This window comes from Podarcis tiliguerta, assembly GCF_965153285.1.
Source record: "Podarcis tiliguerta genome assembly, chromosome: 2".
In the NCBI taxonomy this organism is placed as follows: Eukaryota; Metazoa; Chordata; class Lepidosauria; order Squamata; family Lacertidae; genus Podarcis; species Podarcis tiliguerta.
The window spans coordinates 5,040,066-5,062,116 of NC_139535.1; the positions used below are offsets into that span (position 1 = coordinate 5,040,066).

A 22,051-nucleotide genomic window follows, 5' to 3' on the forward strand; every position below is an offset into this window, starting at 1 on the left:
CTGTAAATATACTTTAAATTTTTTCCAATCTTCCTCCTTCGACTCTTCTCCCTGGTCTCGGATTCTGCCAGTCCCCCCATCTAGTCCTACCCTCTGAAATGCAGGAATCTCAGCTAAAGCGTCCATGATGGACGGGCGTCCAACCTCTGCTTAAAAACCTCCAAGGAAGGAGAGTCCGCCCCCTCTCGTGGGAATCCGTTTTGGCTGCTAAGAAAGCTTTTTTCCTGATGTTGAGTCGTAATCTCTTTTCTTGTAGCTTGAAGTCATGGGTTCGAGTCCTACCCTTCGGAGCAGGAGAAAACAAGCACGCTCCTTCTTCCACTTACAGCCCTTGAGATATTTGGAGGTGGCTATCCGGTCTCCTCTTTTCCTGGCTAAAAATACCCAGCTCCCCCAGAAGCTCAGCTCTGCCCTCGCCGATCCTGGAAGGATCCTTTAAGAAGGGCCCATATGCTCAGAGACTTTGCGCCTGTTCATTGGGGGAGAGAGGAAGCCCAGGGCACGTGTTCTTTTATGAAGAGGAATGTAGTGAGACCACTGATCCCCTGCTGGCGAGGCTCAGTGACCTCCCGGAAAAGCAAAAATTTGACTTTTTCCTGTTAGGCAAAGATCATAAGACAACCCGGATGGTCGCCAGATTCTGTGTACAGATCTGTGGGCGCAGACCATCCCCCAACCCAAACTAGTTCGTTAAGAAAATCCCCAAACTCGGTTCCATGGGTGACTAATCTGCGGTAGCTTATCTTAAAGTTTTAAGTGTCTATACGCTTATGGCATTTATAAATTTTAAATTTATTGTACATTGTTTTAAATGTTTGTTTTCCTTCTGGGATTGTACCCCCAAGTGTGTTTTATAAGCTGGTCTCCGAGCGTAATAAATTATCTATCTATCTCTACTGATACGGAAGGGGGGGGGCATGTCTTCTTCACCTCCTTCTTCGCTACAATATATCCATTTATTTCCAATTGTCAATGACAAAACGGACTAAAATCTATAAAATTCATAGAAAATCAACGTGCCAATTTGCTCAATTTCTCTAGGACTCCATGACACCTCCCCTGTCCTCCATAATCCCTCAAGCAAGGTGTCAAGACCCTAATCCTGTCAAATCACTCTGCCAAGCCTTTCCTCTGGGCAATGCCAGGTGGCAGACCATGCATACATGGACCATTGTCTTCTCATCACCAGGTACTCAGGATGTGCTTATCTGCGCATATCTCCAGCTCTGCATATTCCCCCCTCCCTCCTCCATATGTTAATCCTGTGTAACCCAACCTCTTCTTAATATATTCATGATGTTAATCCTGTGTAACCCAACCTCTTCTTAATATATTCATGATGTAATCTGTGTAACCCAACCTCTTCTTAATGTATTCATGATGTAACTGGGATGTATTTTGCACTGTATTCTGGGACATGAAGGGAAGTTTCAAAAGTTCATGTCACCCCTTTCTCGCTGTTCAATCTCGCCTTGAACCTTGTTGCGCAATAAACTTGGATCTTCTGCAGTTTGCTCCTGTCTCTGGCTGAACTCATTTTCCTCCGCAGGGACCCGCGGACTTAGTCCGACGAGCTGGGTGGCAGAGTAGCCTCGCACCCAGATTTTACCATAACACTACCCAGCTCCTAGGGGGGCATAAATCAAAATCCCAGGCCAGGAGTGCCTCTTGCACTGTACCATCGTCAACTTTGCAGGGACATCCAACTGCTTTTTTGGGGGGTGGGGTTGGTGCTGTGTGATGGTCAGGTTTAGAATCCCTACTGGATCTTGAGGAAGTTTGCTGGGTGACCTTGGGGCCAGTCGCTGCTTCTCAGCCTGGCCTACCTGGTAGGGGTGGTTGTTGGGGTTGAATGAGGAGGAGGAGGACCAAATGTGACACCTTGGGCTCATGGAGGGAGCGGGCATATAAATATGATAGGTAAAATACAAGGACCCACAGATACATGTGCAAAGGTGCAGATGCGAGAATTATTCCATACATGGTCTACATGTGATGTTTACCGCCTGCAGACCTTTAAAGCCCTAAACGGCCTCAGTCCTGTATACCTGAAGGAGCGTCTCCACCCCCATCGTTCAGCCCAGACACTGAGATCCAGCTTTCCGGCGGTTCCCTCCATGTGAGAACCAGGGAACCAGGCAGAGGGCCTTCTCGGTAGTGGCACCTGCCCTGTGGAACGGCCTCCCACCAGATGTCAAGGATATAAACTATCCGACTTTTAGAAGAGATCTGAAGGCAGCCCTGTTTAGAGAAGTTTTTAATGTTTGATGTTTTATCGTGTTTTTAATATTCTGTTGGGAGCCACCCAGAGTGGCTGGGGAATCCCAGCCAGATGGGCAGGGTATAAATTATTATTATTATTATTATTATTATTATTATTATTACTGGCAACATAAAACCCACCATGTGGGTATCCCTTGCAGCCAACCACAGTTCCTGGAGACAGTCAATCACGGGAGGAAGGACAGCTGGGAAAAGCACAGAGAATAAATGTCTTGGTGCGTCTGCAGTAGCACAACCAAATGCCCCCACCTGCAACAAAACATGTCCCTCCCATATCGTTCTCTACAGCCACAGCAGGCACTGCAGCCTTCCAACAGTTTGACTTCACCCTCAGAGGTGCACCCCTCCATGGTCTCCCGAGACAGACGGATGCCAACAACCGCCCACTTATTTGCTTGCTTATGCATTTCGTCAGCTTAAACTGTAATGAGAGCACACTAAAGGCCCTGTGTGCTAAGAGCAAATCCTGTAAATACAGTGGTGCCTCGCAAGACGAAAGGAATCTGTTCCGTGAGTCTCTTCGTCTAGCGGTTTTTTCGTCTTGCGAAGCAACCCCATTAGCGGATTAGCGCTATTAGCGGTTTAGCGGCTATTAGCGGCTATTAAAGGCTTAAGGGCTATTAGCAGCTTAGTGCCTTAGAAAAAGGGGGTGGGGAGCGGAAAAAAATTGCAGGAACTCGCAAGACATTTTCGTCTTGCGAAGCAAGCCCATAGGGAAATTCGTCCTGCGAAGCATCTCCAAAACGGAAAACCGTTTCGTCTAGCGGGTTTTCCGTCTTGCGAGGCATTTGTCTTGCGGGGCACCACTGTATTTTTTTAGGAAAAATGGTCAGAGCTCAAGAGCTAAAGACAATATGGCTGTAGAAACCTAGTTTCCAGCTCTACCATGGCAGGAATATCTTGAGCCACAGTGTAACCACACACTTAGATTAAATCCCAATTTTAGAGAGCGGGGGGGGGGGGGAGGAAAGGAAAAGGAACCCATTGATACATGTTTACACGTAGCACAGACCAAGCTAACGGGAGAGGCAACTTAGAATCAGCAAAGTAAGTGCATCTCAATTCAGGTTTAGGAATGGGGTGGAGGAAGAGTGGCATATAAACGATAGATTCGGCTGAAAGTTTTGATTTTCCGTTCAAAACCAGTTTAAACGAGTTCGGTTTTTCAAAAACAGTGTGCAAGTTAAATCGCCACTTAGCCACCATGCATATTCCACTCGGATGTCTGCTCAAAAAATTTGTCCTTGGCACATGCTATCGTCCTGACCCAAAAAAATAAATAAATGCCCAGAGTGTTCTTGAGCTTAAGAATGAAATCCAAAGAGGAAGTGTTGCAGTAATGAGGGACTTCTGATTACCTGCATATACATTGGCTACATGTTTGTTCTACTCGTGAGAAAGGAGAAGTGTTCCTAGAAACCTGTGTCTGTGCCCCAGAACTATCAGGAATCATAGAATCATAGAATCATAGAGTTGGAAGAGACCACAAGGGCCATCGAGTCCAACCCCCTGCCAAGCAGGAAACACCATCAGAGCACTCCTGACATATGGTTGTCAAGCCTCTGCTTAAAGACCTCCAAAGAAGGAGACTCCACCACACTCCTTGGCAGCAAATTCCACTGTCAAACAGCTCTTACTGTCAGGAAGTTCTTCCTAATGTTTAGGTGGAATCTTCTTTCTTGTAGTTTGGATCCATTGCTCCGTGTCCGCTTCTCTGGAGCAGCAGAAAACAACCTTTCTCCCTCCTCTATGTGACATCCTTTTATATATTTGAACATGGCTATCATATCACCCCTTAACCTCCTCTTCTCCAGGCTAAACATGCCCAGCTCCCTTAGCCGTTCCTCATAAGGCATCGTTTCCAGGCCTTTGACCATTTTGGTTGCCCTCCTCTGGACACGTTCCAGTCCTTCTTGAACTGTGGTGCCCAGAACTGGACACAGTACTCCAGGTGAGGTCTGACCAGAGCAGAATACAGTGGCACTATTACTTCCCTTGATCTAGATGCTATACTCCTATTGATGCAGCCCAGAATTGCATTGGCTTTTTTAGCTGCCGCGTCACACTGTTGGCTCATGTCAAGTTTGTGGTCAGAGGGGACATAAGAAATTCCAAACAGTAAAAAGTAGTAACAGAATGAACTAGGCAGGTCCTCTTACATTCTTTAAACAAGCAAAGACGGATACTTTTAGGCAGAGGGGTCAAGCTTCAATCATGGCTGGTGACCGGCCTGCTAGGAGCCTCTTCCTGGTTAATTTTATAGAGGCTGCTAGAATCAAAGACAGCTTGCCAGTGCTCCAGTGGCCTCAGAGGACCCTGTACCCGAAGGCCAGGAGGGTCTGAGGAGAACATCTTCATAGAATCATAAAACTGTAGAATTGGGAGGGACCTCAAGGATCATCTAGCCCGACCCCCTGCAGTGCAGGAATAAAATGTAAACTGAACAGGCAGCCAATATCACATTGTTTAATTAAACATGATTGTCCAAGGTTACAGCAAGGGGAGAATTTAAAAAATGCTGTCAACACAGAATTTCTGGACAGAGGCTAAGCATAACATTAGGCCTACAAAAATACAATACCAAAACATCCTGTCTCCGTCACTTCCCACACTCTGGAATGAAAACATATAGCCCCATGTGATAGACAACAATCTCATGACTGCAAACACAGAGCGGGAATCCTAACAAGCCTAGACATGCATCTATCCTGGACTCATGTAGTCACTGGGAACTGCCCATTCTGAGGCCTGCTACAGCTGCTTATTAAGATTTGATTGGTCAAGTGATTCTCTACTCTAATCATTCCTATGCTTTCCCTCGGGTTGGCATCTTGGAAGTCGGAAGCTTACGTTCCATCTCAAGAACTTCCCACATTCATCACTAGGATTTGCAGGATTCCACCCTGTGTGACACAGTGGAAAGCGTCTTCTCTGGCGGAAGGTCATTCCACACCCTGAGTGTTTCTCACGTGGATTCTTCTGTGTGTGTTGAGGTGCGTGCTCTGGTTGAAGCTTTTCCCGCACTCCAAGCACTTGTAGGGCTTCTCCTCTGTGTGGGTTCTCTGATGTCTCTTAAGGTGTGTGCTCTGGTTGAAGCTCTTCCCGCACTCGGAGCAGTTATAGGGCTTCTCCCCCGTGTGGATCCTTTGATGCACTTTGAGGATTCTGCTGTCACTGAAACTTTTCCCGCACTCAAGGCATTTATAGGGTTTCTCCTGCGTGTGGGTTCTTTGGTGTACTTTGAGGCTTCTGCCGACGCTGAAAGTCTTGCCGCACTCGGAGCATTTATAGGGCTTCTCCTGGGTGTGGACTCTTTGATGGACTTTGAGGCTTCTGCTATCGCCAAAACTCTTTCCACACCCAGCGCATATAAAGGGCTTCTCCCCTGTGTGAGTTCTTTGATGAGATTTAAGGATTATGCTTTGACTGAAACACTTCCCGCACTCAGAGCATTTATAGGGCTTCTCCCCCGTGTGGATTTTCTGGTGTATTTTAAGGTTCCCACTATTGCTGAAACACTTCCCACACTCGGAGCATTTATCTGGCTTCTCCCCCGTGTGAATTCTCTGGTGCGATTTAAGAATTATGTTCTGACTGAAGCTCTTTCCACACTCGGAACATTTATAGGGCTTCTCCCCCGTGTGGATTCTTTCATGTCTTTTAAGATGTGTGCTATGACTGAAGCTCTTCCCACACGCTGAACATGTGTAGGGCTTCTCCCCTGTGTGGATTCTTTGATGTTTACTAAGGTTTGAACTCAGGTTGAACCTCTTCCCGCACTCGGAGCACTTATAGGGCTTCTCCCCAGTGTGGATTCTCTGATGCGATTTAAGCTCAGGGCTGCGACTAAAGCCCTTTCCACACACGGAGCACTTATAAGGTTTCTCTCCTGTGTGGATTCTTTGATGTCTTTTAAGGTTTCTACCATCATTAAAACCCTTTCCACACTCTGAGCATTTATAGGGCTTTTCTCTCGTGTGAATACTTTCGTGCCATTTCAGACTTACGCTATGACTGAACCACTTTCCACACTCCAAGCATTTATAAGGCTTTTTGCCTGCATGGAATCTTTGATGGAGATGAAGGTCTGAGCTGCGAAGGAATTGCTTCCCACACTCAAAGCATTTGTACGTTTTATCTGTAGCATGCGCTCTCTGATGTTTAATAAGGTATATCTGCTGGCTGAAAAGCTTCCCACACTCTGCGCATTTCAACAGTTTCTCCTTGTGGATTTTTCTTTGGTTTCCTTCACAATGTTCTTCTACTATTGGGATTTCATGGAAGTCAGTCCCTTCAAAAACAATGGATTTGTTCCCCCACTTCTGTTTTAATTCCTTTTTCATTCTATGCCGTTCACACTCTTTGTTGCCCTCTCCGTCGTCATCTAAAGGAATCAAAGGTGAAATCTGATCAGGGAGGAAGAGATCTACGAATCATGGAAAGAACATTGATCTGATGAACCTTGGAATAGACAAATGGGGTGGTGTATGAAGCATTGGCTATTCTACTCATGCAAGATCACAGGCTCACTATCCAAATGAATGTACTCAATAACAGTGTCAGGAAAACAGAGACCTTAAAGGACCACTTCCAATCAAAGTACAGTGGTGCCCCGCAAGACGAATGCCTCGCAAGACGGAAAACCCGCAAGACGAAAGGGTTTTCCGTTTGCAGAGGCGCTTCGCAAGACGAATTTCCCTATGGGCTTGCTTCGCAAGACGAAAATTGATGAAAATTTTTGAGGGTTTTTTTCGCTCCAAAACCCCTTTTTCTGAAGCGCTAAGCTGCTAAAAGCATTTTAGCAGCAAAACCGCTAATCCCTTAAGCCTTTAATAGGCGTTAATAGCCCTTAAACTGTCAATAGCGCTAATAGTGCTAATCCGCTAATGGGCTTGCTTCGCAAGACGAAAAAACCACAAGATGAAAAGACTCGCGGAATGGATTCTTTTTGTCTTGCGAGGCACCACTGTACTAATTCTTGGCAATGTGGTGACATAGTCTTTAAAGCAGGAGTGGAAAACTAAATCTGGGTGTTAGGCAGGCTGCTTAATTCCATCCACTTGTCAATCACCCAATGGTATAATGATGTGTGGTGACTGACAGCTTAAAAAGTTCAAAAGGGGTCCCTGTAAGCACCAATCAGCTGAGTGAAGGTTGGAGCAGCTTCCTTTGAAGGTGTGCTCTGAGCCCCAATCAGCTGATTGATTCCAGGAGCCGCAACTTCAAAGGGGTTTGCCAAAATTGTTCAACTAATTGGCTGTTACAGGGAGCCGCTTTGAAGTCCATTTGCAGGAGCACTTTGGATTCAAACACATTATCTGTCAGAGGTCACCAACCCAACCCAATTAAAAGGCAAAATGGGCAGGTGCCTTCTAATTGATGTCTGTGAAATGAACAGTGTGGCTAGCTTGTATATGTTTCCTGGTAACAGTACAGTGGTACCTCGCAAGACGAATGCCTCGCAAGACGAATGCCTCGCAAGACGAAAGAGTTTTTTGTTTTTTGAGTTGCTTCACAAGACGAATTTCCCTATGGGCTTGCTTCACAAGACGAAAACGTCTTGCGCCTTTTTCTTAAAACCGTCAATGCATTTCCTATGGGAAACCGTGCTTCGCAAGATGAAAAATTCACGAATTTAAAAAAATTCGCGAATTTTTCGTCTTGCAAAGCACGGTTTCCCATAGGAATGCATTGAAAATCAATTAATGCGTTCCTATGGTCAAAAAAAGTCCAAACAAAGCCAAATTTGGTACAAGAAGAGTTTATTAAGTGCTCTTTAAAGTCACACATACTGTAAAGAGCATTTCAAAAATTGAAGGAACAATAATTTAAGTTTCTAAACATGACAGAAAAGCATTTAAAAATTACCAAAGTGTACTGTACATTTTCTAAGACTCTGGGGGGGCAACTCAAAGAAGGTTCCTATTGCACTCTTTGCTTCTTGCTGAAGAACCTGTCCATGGTCTGCTGCTTCATCCACCTTTTCAGCACCTCACTGAAAGACGACATGACCCTCGTGTCAAAAGTGTTCGCAAGGTCACATGTCAAGTCCTTGTCAGGGTGGTGCCGCTGTGCAAAAGCCTGCACATCTTTCCGCTTCTGGCAAATGTCCCTCAGCTCTTTGGAGGACAGCCGTTCCTCAGTTGCTTCCTCCTCTTCCAGCGAGGCCTGCTCCTGCGCAGCCTCTGCCTGCAGTTCGACCAGCTCCTGGGTGGTCAGCTCGTGGTCGTGCTCCTCCACCAGCTCGCTGACGTCCTCCTCCGTGACCTCCAGGCCCATGCTCCTCCCCAGGGAAACAATGTCCTGCACCACTGTTGACTCTGCTGCATCAGAGTCACTTGGTGCCACACAGTCCGGCCACAGGCTGCGCCAAGCGCAATTCAAATTTCTCTGGCTGATCCCGTTCCAGGCCATGGTGATCATCTTCAAGCAGGTGACGATGTCGAAGTGGTCCTTCCAGAATTCCCGCAGGGTGATGTTGGTGCAATCAGTCACCTCGAAGCATCGCCTGAAAAGCTCCTTGGTGTAGAGTTTTTTGAAATTGGCGATGAGCTGCTGATCCATTGGCTGGAGCAGTGGCGTGGTGTTAGGCGGCAGGAACATGATGTTGATGAAGCTGAACTCCTCCAACAAGTCCTCCTCAAGGCCTTTAGGATGAGCAGGAGCATTGTCCATCAGAAGCAAAGCCTTCAGCGGCAGGTCGTTGTCCAGCAGGTACTGTTTGACAGCAGGGCCAAAAGCAAGATTGACCCAGTCCACAAACACCACACGTGTGACCCAAGCCTTACTGTTGGATCGCCACATGACACTCAGCCGCTCCTTGTCGACCTTGTGTTTCTTGAAGGCCCGTGGGTTCTCAGAGTGGTACACCAGCAGGGGCTTGATCTTCAGGTCGCCGCTTGCGTTGGCACAGAAGAGCAGGGTCAGACGGTCCTTCATGGGCTTGTGGCCAGGCAACTTGGCCTCCTCCTGAGTGATGAAAGTCCTTTTGGGCATCCTCTTTCAAAACAGCCCGGTCTCGTCGCAGTTGAAGACCTGCTGTGGAACGTAGCCCTCCGTCTTCACAACCTCCAGGAACTCCGCTGCAAAGTCTTCAGCCGCAGGAACATCAGAACTGGCAGCCTTTCTATGCCTGACCACACTGTGGATTCCAGATCTCGTCTTGAACCGGTCAAACCAGCCTCTGCTTGCCTTGAAGACTTCTGGCTCACCTGAGGTTCCTGGCTGTTGCTGGACGAGGTCTGCGTGCAAGGCCTTGGCCTTCTCACAAATGGCGGCCTCAGTCACTGTGTCCCCTGCACGCTGCTTCTCTTCTAACCAGATGAGCAGCAACTTCTCCACCTCCTCCAGAACAGCTGGGCGGTTCTTCACGATCCTCGTGACTCCCTTGGCTACGTCAGTCGCAAGGATCTTCTTCCTCATCTTCAGGATGGTCCCGATGGTCGATGGATTCCTCCCGTACTCCCTGGCGAGGTCTGTCAGACGCATTCCACCGTCGTGCTTCCGAATGATCTCCTTCTTCATTTCCAGTGTAATCTTCTCCTTCTTCCTCTCGCCGGCCCCTGCAGCAGCAGTCTTCTTGGGCCCCATGGCAGCACAGCTCCTACCTTCGCAAACCCAGAAAAAAAAATCAGTGCTTCACATCCAAAAAATTCAAAAGCACCAAACCTCCCAGAAAACACACAAGCTTCAAGATTCTTGCAAACCCCTTCTCAACAATTCCCTGACCCCCCCCAGCCACCCACCACACAGAAATCCAAAACCCCCCAAAAAAGTTTTAAAAGTTTAACTTACCAAATGGCTGCAAAAGAAGTTTTGGAAAACCTTCAAAAATCACCGAGGGAAATTCGTCTTGCGAAGCAACTCAAAAAACGAAAAACTATTTCGTCTTGCGAGTTTTCCGTCTTGCGAGGCATTCATCTTGCGGGGTACCACTGTATTATCCTTATTAATAGCCTATTCTGTATAAACGTGTTTCAAACGTCAATATATTTGTCCAGACGAAGTCTGGCAATCCGTTCACATGTTGCAAGTGCTGCCGTATTGTCAATCCATCGATTAAAGGGGCATCATAACTGGGTGATATTCAGCAAGGGGGGGAAATGGTTGGTAGGTGAAGACATAGCCGGGTATGCCTGACATGGGGGCCCACCCCTAAGTGCCTACCTGCTGATCTCTCCTCTTCAGAGCTTTCCGCAAACGGGTCGCCCCTTTCTCCCTGCCAGGAGATATGGTCCAGCCTGGGAAGCGGAAGCCCTATTTAAAACGAGAGAAACAAATAACTTGTAGGAACAGAAGAGCCTTGCAGTTGTCAGATCACACCAACGGCCCAGCTACTCCAGCTGTTACACTGGACAGCCAGATGTGTCTTCTGGGAAAGACACAAGCAGGACCTGAGCATGCCAGCAGTTTCTCCACTTGTGATTCCAAGCAACTGCTAATCAGAGGTCATTGTGACCTCATGCTGACGTGATTGGATTGGAGGAGACCGGCCATTGTGACCTCATGTAGATGCTGCCTGCTTGAAGCAAAAGGGCTGGCCACTGTGAACTGGCTCTAATTTTTGCTTGGCCCGAAGAGGAGAGAAATCCCTCTGGTGCTGCCTGCTTGTAATTCTTATGCCGTATGATGTATTTATTTATTAAAAAAACACTTAAAATACCACAACTTCATTTGAAAAAGCAAAGTGGATTTCATATTCATATATATATATATATATATATATATATATATATATATATATATAATTTACAATAAATATATATGCATAGCTATAGACACACAATAAAAAAATGAGATAAAAATTAAGATCACAGTCCACCCGTTGTCACACAAGAAATTGCTATCATTATTAAGTCTTGAACATATGTACCACCAGCCAAAGAATGTGAAGCCTCACTGATCACCCCCCCCCCCTTCCTTTAAAACTAGCGAAAGATTTTGTCCTTTTCGCAGTTATTGTTGGTGAAATACTTTTAGGAATTTGCGCTGCAGTTTTCCTAATGGTCACATTGCCTTGTATTTTACCGTCCTCCTCTGCTTTCCTTTCACTGCCAGAGAAAAATTCTTTGTCCTGAGAAGCCTTTCAGCCACTAACTGACAGGATCTCCCCATCGTCCTCATTGATGTGGCCCAAAGGAAAGCAGAACAAGACGTTTGGCACATGCTTGGCTGCAGGAGTTGCTGGAAGGAGACAAACAAGCTGCCATCCAACCATCTTAGGGACTCCATTGCGAATTTTTGTATGGTTTACTCCCAAGCCTTTTTTCCTCCCAAAGATATCTCACAAGGGAGCAGAGGCTTAGAATCAGAGTTTTCCTTCTTTATTATCTGTACACTGGTACCTTGGTTGTCTTGACTCCCAAACAAATCAGCTCCCAAATGCCGCAAACCTGGAAGCAAGGGTTCCGGTTTGCGAACTTTTTCGGAAGCTATATGTCTGACCTGGCTACCAATTGAGTGCAGGAAGCTCCTGCAGCCAATCGGAAGCAGAGCCTTGGTTTTCGAATGGTTCCGGGAGTCGAACGGCTTAAGTTTGACAACCAAGGAACCACTATATTGTAATAGATTGGGGGGGGGGGAGTTATATTGTTTATATTATAATTTAATTTTTAAGGATTAACTTTTCACACCTTTTATCTGCCTTGTTGTAATTTATGTAAGCTGCCTTGAGTCCTGGGTCCAGCAAAAAGGTGGGATGTAAATAAAAGCTATGGTTTTCCCAGTAGTGATGTATGGAAGTGAGAGCTGGACCATAAAGAAGGCTGGTCGCCAAAGAACTGATGCTTTTGAATTATGGTGCTGGAGGAGACTCTTGAGAGTCCCATGGACTGCAAGAAGATCAAACGTATCCATTCTTAAGGAAATCAGCCCTGAGTGCTCACTGGAAGGACAGATCCTGAAGCTGAGGCTCCAATACTTTGGCCACCTCAGGAGAAGAGAAGACTCCCTGGAAAAGACCCTGATGTTGGGAAAGATGGAGGGCACAAGGAGAAGGGGACGACAGAGGACGAGATGGTTGGAGAGTGTTCTCGAAGCTACGAACATGAGTTTGACCATGTGGTCAGACAGGAGTGGAAGACAGGAGTGTCTGGCGTGCTCTGGTCCAGGGGGTCACGAAGAGTCGGATGCGACTAAATGACTAAACAACAACAACAACAAAATAAATAAACGCTAACCTCATAGTAGCTGTAGTAGCAATTCTGCCTGACAAGCTTACTTACCAAGAGAGGCCAGATTCCCACAATTCCGCAGTTCTCCATGGCTTCCCTGTGCAGACCCCTCCAGCCTTGGTCCAGCTGAGCCCACTCGGCCTCCGTGGAAGGCCGTGAAATGTACAGCCATCTCCTCAAAGGTCACCAGGTCCTGGAAAAGAGGGAAGGAAGAAGAAGAAGAAGAAGAGTTTGGATTTGATATCCCGCCTTATCACTGCCCTAAGGAGTCTCAAAGCGGCTAACATTCTCCTTTCCCTTCCTCCCCCACAACAAACACTCTGTGAGGTGAGTGGGGCTGAGAGACTTCAGAGAAGTGTGACTGGCCCAAGGTCACCCAGCAGCTGCATGTGGAGGAGCGGGGAAGCGAACCCGGTTACCCCGATTACGTGACTACCGCTCTTAACCACTACACCACACTGGGAGGGAGGGAGGGAGGGAGGGAAGAAGGAAGAAAGGAAGGAGGAAATGTTCACTTCTCATAGGTAAAGCATCAAAAAAGAAGACAGGAAAAGCTGAGGTGCCTTAGTGGATCTCCTGCCGGACCCAAAGCAGCATCAGCCGCGCTCAAAACCTTCTTAACCAGCGGCTCTGACAGAAGAAAATGGCTGCTATCCTCAGGTCCAGAGTGATGGGCAGTGGAGAAAAGGCACCCACAGTTCTATTCCATACCTGTTCTGGCTGCAGGGACGCTGTTTCCAGTCTGTCACAAAGAGAAGTAGGCACGGGGGAACGGCCCAGGGCCATTTTGCTGTCTCTGAGGGCTGTCCTACTTCCTACAAGAAAGACAAAGAAGGTGGACGATATAACAGGGTTAGCTAGCCCTCCTTTGGCCCAAGGGCCACCACTGATGGGTCAGTGGACCCCCCTGAGGCCCACATGCCAGTGGTGGGCGTGGCCAATGTATGAGCATGTGCATAAACACACATGTGCAGACCAAGCATGCACATAGGAACATAGGACGCTGCCTCATACAGAGTCAGACCACTGGTAGATCGAGCTCAGGCCTGCAACGACTTCCAGAGCCCCTTGCCAATCTCATTAAGAAAAAGAAAAGAGAGAAGTCCTTGCACTCAGGCTTACAATCTCAAAAGACATGGCACAAAAGGAAGGAGGATTGGGAGGGAGGAAGAAATAGGCAAACACAGGTTCAAGTTCTCTGAATGATGGCTTAAAGTGCTACAGGGCTGTTTTAAATGTTTAGTGTGGATGAGACCCATGCTGTAATAGGGCCTTTTCTTACCCAGAGAGGAGGTGGCCCCTTCGGCCTCCTGCACGATCCCCCGGAAGAGTGGCCGCTTTGTGATGTTCAACGGAGCATCTTCTGCCTCTGGGGAATCTGTGACTGCTTTGGAAAACGTCATCTGTGCCTGAAACAGAAGGAATGGATATGAGAGGAAAGAGGTCATAGGAAAAGGGAAGAAATGTGGACAAGGGTGCCATTAAATCAAATCAAAATATTACATCGAAACCATTTCCAAATTGCCTAGGAATTCAGATTTCCGTGCAAACTTATTCTACCATCCAAACCTTCCAACACACTCCCAGATGTGTCTTTGGCAAATGAACTTAAATGCACTTAAAAAGGTAAAGGTAAAGGACCCCTGACAGTTAAGGCGAGACGTGAATGACTCTGGGGTTGCGGCGCTCATCTCGCTTTACTGGCCGAGGGAGCCGGCGTACAGCTTCCGGGTCATGTGGCCAGCATGACTAAGCCGCTTCTGGCGAACCAGAGCAGCACACGGAAACGCCGTTTACCTTCTCACCCGAGTGGTACCTATTTATCTACTTGAACTTTGATGTGCTTTCGAACTGCTAGGTGGGCAGGAGCAGGGACCGAACAGCTTACCCCGTCAGGGGGATTCGAACTGCCAACCTTCTGATCGGCAAGCACTAGGCTCTGTGGTTTAGACCACAGCACCACCCGTGTCCCTACACATCTGCATAGGTATGTCTATATAAGACTGTTTTTAGCAGATGCCGAAAAGTTTACAGTGCCTGATATCAATAGTTTGAATTTCTTTCGTTTTTAAGTTGATCTGTTGCCACCTGGAGGTTTTTCTATTGGTCTAGAAATGCTTTTAAAGAGACAAGCAATAAATCCCTTATTTGGGCAACATCTGAGAAAAGATGGGTGGCCGGTGAGACTTTTTAGGGGGCTGTCCCCACAGATTCTCAACCCGTTGGAAGTACAGTGGTACCCCGCAAGACGAATGCCTCGCAAGACGGATTTTTCTAAGGGCTTGCTTCGCTAGATGAAACAGCCCTGCCTCTCCTGTCATGGCGACGGTCGCACGCTCACTTCCCCGCTCCTCCGGCTCCCTCCCACCTTCCCTGATGACGGCTCCTCCGGCTCCCTCCCCCCTTCCGGCCGACCTTCCGTCTGCCTCGCGCCGCTGCCCACCGCCCTGGCGCGCTCCCCTCAGGAGCTGTTGCCGCCAGCAGCCAGCATTGCAGCCAGAGTCGCGCTCCTGAGCCCCGCTGCCCTCCAGCAGCCGTGTCGCACGGTGTCCACAAGGCGCGGGTGAGTCCAAGGACCGGCTGCAGCAGCTGCCCTGCTTCTCCCCACCCCTCCCCGCCGTGGTGCTTCGCAAGACGAAAAAACTCGCTCTACGAAAAAACTCGCGGAATGAATTAATTTCGTCTTGCGAGGCACCACTGTACTAGGATGAAACACTTTCTCACCTGCTCCTCTTCCTGTTTCTTCTCCTCTGCCCGGCTCAGGAGGAAACCTTCAGCCAGGGCCACCGCCTGGGAACTGGACTTTGGGCCACAATCCCTGACCCAGCTCTCTATCTCCGTGGGAAGGACAGCCAGGAACTGCTCCAGGATCACCAGGTCCAGGATCTGCTTCTTGGTGTGCCGCTCTGGCTTCAGCCACTGGTAGCAGAGGTTGTGGAGTCGGCCGCAAACCTCTCGTGGCCCCTCGGCCTCCTGGTAGCAGAACGCCCTGAAACGCTGGCGTTGTACATCCGAGCTGGCGTTGCCCTCGTCCTGGCTCTTCTGCTCTCTTCTTTCCCAGCATTCCTGGCTGCTGCCTCCCGCCTGGATGATTTGGGGGCTTCTTCTCTCTTTGGAGCTGTCCGAGTCTTGCTCTTCCACCTTTGACCTCTGCTCCAGCTCAGCCTCTAACAGGACCCTGATGATCTCCTTGCTCTCATGCCAGTTTCTGTCCGGCCTGAATTTGGGGTGAGGAGACGGCGACGACATCTCCTTGCAAGCGTGTGGAGTCCTTCGGTGCGCAAGTGTCACACGCCCGTCTCAGGAAGAGGAGTCTGCACGAAGCACAGGAGGATTCTGGGTATAGACTGGGACTGGTTCATGCAAGGAAGGCAGATGAGAACCCAAAGAGGACTAGAAACTTGGGTAAAGAGGAGGTGACAACAACATCTTGCAAAGGACTCAAGACCGGAAGGAGCATCTCCACCCCCATCGTTCAGCCCGGATACTGAGGTCCAGATCCAAGGGCCTTCTGGCGGTTCCCTCACTGTGAGGGAACCAGGCAGAGGGCCTCCTAGGTAGCAGTGCCCACCCTGTGGAATGCCCTCCCATCAGAAGTCAAGAAAATAAACAACTACCTGACTTTTAGAAGACATCTGAAGGCAACCCTGTTTAGGGAAGTTTTTAATGTTTGATGTTTTATCTTGTTTTTAAGCAGCCGAGACCACATAACACTGGTCTTGAAAGACCTACAATGGCTCCCAGTACGTTTCCAAGCACAATTCAAAGTGTTGGTGCTGACCTTTAAAGCCCTAAACGGCCTTGGTCCAGTATACCTGAAGGAGCGTCTCCACCCCCATCGTTCAGCCCGGACACTGAGGTCCAGCGCCGAGGGTCTTCTGGCGGTTCCCTCACTGCAAGAAGCCAAGTTACAGGGAACCAGGCAGAGGGCCTTCTCGGTAGTGGCACCCGCTCTGTGGAACGCCATCCCACCAGATGTCAAAGAGAACAACATCTACGAGACTTTTACAAGACATCTGAAGGCAGCCCTGTTTAGGGAAGCTTTTAATGTTTAATAGACTACTGTATTTTAATATTCTGTTGGAAGCTACCCAGAGTGACTGGGGAAACCCAGCCAGATGGGCAGGGTATAAATAAATTATTGTTGTTGTTGTTGTTGTTGTTGTTGTTGTTGTTATTTTGGGATCCAACCAAAGTGGCTGGGGAAACCCAGCCAGATGGGCATGGTATTAATAATAATAATAATAATAATAATAATAATAATAATAATAATAATAATTTGATGTTTTGTTGTTGTTGTCGTTGTAACACGCAGTGCTATTTTTCTAGAAAAAGAAGCGCCAGAACTCACCACTAATGCCTCCCTTGTTCTCTTAGAATAGCAATGTCACCCACCCAAGTTCCGGTGAGTTCTGGTGGGAGAAAAAGCCCTTTTCACATGCCTGGAACTGGAGAAAGCTATGCAAGAAGCACTGGAGGATTCTGAATAGAGACCAGGACCGGTGCCTGCAAAGAAGGAAGAGAAAGGACTAGATACTTGAGTTAGGAGGAAGTGATGACGACATCTTGCAAAGGTCTTAAGTCCTTCAGAGTGAGACCACTGCATGGACCAAATGGTAGGAGGCTTTGCAAGAAGCACTGGAGGATTCTGGGTAGACAGGGACTCGTCCCTGCAAGGAAGGCAAATGAGAACTGCAAGACCTGAGTCTGGAGGACTCAGAGGACTGGAGACAAGAGGCAGTGGGTTTCAAAGACCCAAACCCTGATCCGGTGCACATTCAGGGAAGATGACAGAGCATCTCTGGCACTGTAGCAACCCAAATAATCCCTCCCATACAGGATGCCCCCTCCTCACTGAGCCTGGCTCTGTGTGTGTGTGTGTGTCTGCTCCCCCACCTCACAAAAGTGCTCGCTTAGCAGAGGGGAAGGGAGAAGAAAATACAGTGGTGCCTCGCAAGAGGAAAAGACTCTTTGTCTAGCGGTTTTTTCGTCTTGCGAAGCAAGCCCATTAGCGGATTAGCAGATTAGCGCTATTAGCGGTTTAGCAGCTATTAGCGGCTATTAAAGGCTTAAGGGATTAGCAGATTAGCTGCTAAAAGACTATTAGCAGCTTAGTGCCTTAGAAAAAGGGGGTGGGGAGCAAACCCCAGGAATCGCAAGACATTTTTATCTTGCAAAGCAAGCCCATAGCAAATTCGTCCTGCAAAGCACCTCCAAAACGGAAAACCCTTTCGTCTAGCAGGTTTTCCGTCTTGCGAGGCATTCGTCTTGCGGGGCACCACTGTAAGCACCAAGATGTGGGAATTCCAAAGGAGCCCCGGGTATCGTTTTACGATTTATAGACAAGTTCATGTGACTTCCCTTGAGATTTAAGATTCTGTTGTTGTTTTCTTTTCTGTATGCTTGATTAGAATTATAGAGCTGTGGAATTGGAAGGGGTCCAGGGGGTCATTTAGTCTGACCCCCTGCGATGCAGGAATCCTGCCCACAGCCGTCCCCGGGAGAGTTTAAACCACCCGCCTTCTGGTTAACAGACAGGTACAATGACCCATTGTGCCATTACTTGAAGAGGTCAGGTTTTTATTTTTACGCATATTTTGTGTCCAAATGTTTCTGTCCAGCTCCACCCACTATTCATATATCTGCCTTATTAGTACATTTATAAGTAACCAAACAAACCCGTGTTGCAAAGAGAACGCCAGCAATATCTAGGCAACACGATTACCATGCAATAGACAATCTTTATAGAATTCCTTTAAACCATAACAAGGACAAAATGAAATCTTTAGTCTCAAAGTCTCTGAAAATCTTTAAATGAAGCGAGGTACCAGAGTTTGTACGACAAGCTGTGAAGCTTTGTGTATTCAGCAAATAGGATGTCCATCACAGAACAGTGATTCCGGATATTGACTACTGTTTCGCCGACGAAAAATTCTTCAATTCTTAAAGGAATTCTATAAAGATTGTCTATTGCGTATGTACACGGTCATCGTGTTCCCTAGATATTGCTGACATTATTAATACGTTTGCCTTTGGTTTATATGCATATCATTTCCCCACCAACCTGAAGACACACAGACACAAATACAACGCCCCACAAGTAGTGAGAAGCATATTTATACTGATGCATAACGGAGTAAGAATGGAATGAACGCAGATGGGTCCGTTGCAAAGCCCATCTCCCTTTGGAGGTGTGGGGTGGGGTGGAGGAGATCTCCCCAGTCTTTTCCTCCTCCTGCTTCCCACCCCAAAGCTCCCCGCCCCCCATTTTAGTCCCAGATAATCCTTTACACCTCGAGGTGCTTTTCACTCAGCTGCAGTGGCGTAGCGTGGGGGGTGCAGGGGGGGCCGGCCGCAACATCTGGGGGTTAGGGTTAGGGGGCGCAAATCCACGGGTTAGGGGGCACAAATCCACAGGTTAGGGGGCGCAAATTACTTGCCTTGCCCCGGGTGCTGACAACCCACGCTACGCCACTGCTCAGCTGGTTTCCTTGGAGATGGAGAAGAGACAACAGATGAGGTGGTTGCTTGGGGTGACGCCTCAAAAATTTGGGCTTAAATTTGGGTTAATGCCAGACCCAGAAAAGGCCCACCATCCCATGCTATGGGGCGGGGAATCTCAGGCGCTCTTTCTTCCCAGGAATTGCTCACCCCTTTGCATCGTCCCTCCTCCAGCCCTCGGGGTTCCCTTGCACCCCAACGCCCTTTGCATTTGTTTTTAACGCACAGGCCCCCCCCCCACCATCCCGCCCTCATTTCCCCCTCCTTCCATCGCCCCCCACTTCCATTGCGCCTCCCCACCCAGATGCACTTTGCACTCACCCCGATCCCTTGGAGAGGTGGGCGGGGAAGGGGCGCGAAGGCTGCAGATGGGGGGGGGGGGAGAGGGAGATGGGGGGGCAGGAAGTGGGTGCCTAGCTGCGTTTCTAGGCATCCGGACTCTCTCCCATTAACCCTGAGTTGGATTTATTTATTTATTTTGTCTTGCCACTCAAAGTTGACTCCGGCCATCGCCGTTTCCAAATCATTTGATCTGGCTACGGCTTTGGGGTTCCTTGGCTCGTACCCCCGTAATATAACCTGAGCAAAGCAGGCAGCTGCAAAAGCAGGAGCAACAGCACGAAGCTCCTTTGCAAGGTCTGCCTCCCCTGAAGATCCCGCTGCAAATATTTATTTCATGTGCTGAGCAAGGGAAAGAGGTTAAATCAGAGAGAAGAAGGTGGAGGAAAAGGGTGATTTGTGCAATCCGTTTTCTGGCCAAATTCTGGGGGTGACCGCGGCCAGGCTTGTTGCTTCATCAGTGCCTGGGAGGAGGAGAAGGAATCATCTGGCGGTGAGTTCCAGAGGCTATATATATATATTTATATATATACACACACACACACACACACACACACACACATATATATAAACAATTTCAACATAACAATATATCAAAACATATATTCAATATGCAGAGATGGACAAACTGACTGGGAAAATAAGGAACCAACGCGATCAGAGATTTTCCGAGGACTGGAGCAAATTTACAGAATATATCAAAAATGTATGTGAGGAGCAACTAACGCTTGTTGGCTTTCAAGAAGCTTTGTAAAAAAGATTGATTGAAATGTTGTTTGAAAGAAAGGTTAAGATTAAGAGAGGTAAAGTGCAATATAAATTTAAGAAATGTGAGATGTAGTGAGATTATGGAGAATTGTCAGATAGGCTGATGGAAGTCCAAAAGATGTTTATGTATAAAGCAAATGTTAAATTTGGATAAAATATTTATTGGAAATTGAATAAAAATTATTTTTAAAAAAATATATATATATCAAAACATATATTCATCATTTCCCCCCCTTTTCCCCACTCCCCATCAAACCCTCCCTCCCCCCCCCACTTCCCTCAACTCCTCTCTCTGATTTCTCAGCACATGTTATTCTCTGCATATTAGAAAGTTATACCAATCCTTATATTATCTATCTACCATGTTATCAATCAATACATTTGTGTATGTTTATCCAAAACCTGCCAAGGAGTCCAATTCATTTTGTTGTATTTTTAAATACTTTGTGGAAAGTTCCCATTCTTCTTTAAAGTCACAGTTGTCCTTGTCTCGCAGTTTGTATGTCAATTTAGCCAGATTTTCAGAGGCTTTAGAAGTCTAATCCTAGGGACCTCCTGCGATGCAGGACTCTCAACTAAAGCGTTCACGGTGGTCTTTTAATCGTATTTCTATGGTTTCTTTTATATCTTGCATATTTCATCTTAACCACATTTCTGCAGAAGTTGAACTGCAATGCAATAGAATGTGAGGAGCAAGAGAAGGAACTAAAACGCAATTAAAACTATTTAATGGGACGGGGGTACCACCTCCCATCTTCAGTCGCAGAAAAAGCAGGAGCCTTGCTCACCATTCGGCTGAGATCTGGCTGAATGGGAGATATGAGAGCCATCTTCTAATAGCTAACGGGCTGTCACGTGACTAGTTTTCTGTTGGTCCAGAGGCCTGGGCTCAAAATAATAGACCCAAATGACCCCAAAAAAGCAGATTCCAACTAAACATCAGGACTGTGTAAGAGCTGTTTGACAGTTGAATGGACTTAATCGGGAAGTGGCGGACTCTCCTTCCTTGGAGGTTTTTAAGCAGAGGTTAGTTGGTCCTCTGTTATGGATGCTTTGAGTTGAGAGTCCTGTGAAATAAAAAATTTAAGGTCTTATATATAAAAAAAGTGTTCATAAATGTACCAACCAAGCACGTAGGTACATAGAGATGTGGACCACATGTCTGGAGCAGCACAGGAAGACCGCCCTGAAACCATTTTGACTCTCAAATTGACCAGATGTTTTCTCTGCAAGGAGGGAGGGGGTGAGGGAACCTTCCCATTGTCTCAGGAATTGGGAAATCACCATCTCAAAGAAATGGCCAGACTACCAGGAAAGGCAATCAGATAAGGCATTGTCAGATAACCTGGCAGACAGGGTAAAAACAAGGCACTCGGATTTCTGTTGTAGACCCTTTTCTGTGATGTAGGTATGATGTTTGTGGGGGGTGGTCTTGTGTTATACACCCCTTCTGTGATGCATGTATGATGTATGGAGGGGTGGTCTGCAGCTCCAGGGCAGGGAATTTAAAATGTCTATATAAGGGCGGACACACCTTTGTTGTGGGTCCTCCTTTCCTGCGTGTGAGGGGAGCACCCTGTTGCAACAGTTCAATAAAGATCAGGCTTATGAGCTGCTTTGCTTCTAAATATTCTCTGGTTGGCCTCCTCCTTCTCCTACCGATGGAGAACCTACAAAAGACTCTATAAGGGCTCTTGTGTCCCCCATAAGGGAATAAGGGCAGATTTTTGTTTTTTACACCTGCTTTGCATGGGGCTGGTCTGGATGACCTTTGGGGTTCCCTTTCACCTTTACAAGTCTATGATTCTATGATGGGGCTTCCAACATAGGGCTTCCTCCCTATGTTTCTGAGCTGTCCCCTTCCTTGGCCAGAAACAGCTTGCAGCCTACTTCACTGCAAGCTGTTTCTGGCCAAGGAAGGGGACAGCTCAGAAACATAGGGAGGAATCCTATTCGGAATAAGGTAATTTCCCTTAAAAAGGGGGAAA

At 47.5% G+C, this 22,051-nt stretch overlaps 1 protein-coding gene across 3 annotated transcripts; it reads right to left on the reverse strand.

Annotated features, from left to right (window-relative positions):
- Positions 1–4,733: 4,733 nt before the first annotated feature.
- On the reverse strand, positions 4,734–19,377 carry LOC310670189 (uncharacterized protein). 3 transcript variants are annotated; one of them, XM_083425032.1, is made up of 8 exons: positions 19,278–19,377; positions 16,807–16,961; positions 15,180–15,769; positions 13,738–13,864; positions 13,167–13,270; positions 12,507–12,648; positions 10,450–10,539; positions 4,734–6,667 (listed from the first exon to the last, which is right to left on the reverse strand). In XM_083425032.1, the coding sequence occupies exons 3-8, from the start codon at positions 15,702–15,704 to the stop codon at positions 5,226–5,228; spliced, it is 2,430 nt and encodes an 809-aa protein (XP_083281158.1). In that variant the 5' UTR covers positions 15,705–15,769; positions 16,807–16,961; positions 19,278–19,377; the 3' UTR covers positions 4,734–5,225. The 3 variants fall into 3 exon arrangements, with proteins under 3 accessions (XP_083281158.1, XP_083281160.1, XP_083281159.1); XM_083425034.1 differs by having other exon boundaries at positions 13,738–13,858; positions 19,278–19,342; XM_083425033.1 differs by lacking the exon at positions 16,807–16,961 and having other exon boundaries at positions 19,278–19,342.
- Positions 19,378–22,051: the final 2,674 nt, after the last annotated feature.

Coding starts and splice junctions, on each gene's coding strand:
- LOC310670189 (XM_083425032.1), bottom strand. CDS start 15,704: ATGTCGTCGCCGTCTCCTCACCCCAAATTCAGGCCGGACAGAAACTGG. Junction 13,865..15,179: donor AGAAACAGGAAGAGGAGCAG/GTGAGAAAGTGT, acceptor CTTCTGTTTCAG/GCACAGATGACGTTTTCCAA. Junction 12,649..13,166: donor CGTCCCTGCAGCCAGAACAG/GTATGGAATAGA, acceptor CCTCTTTTCCAG/GACCTGGTGACCTTTGAGGA.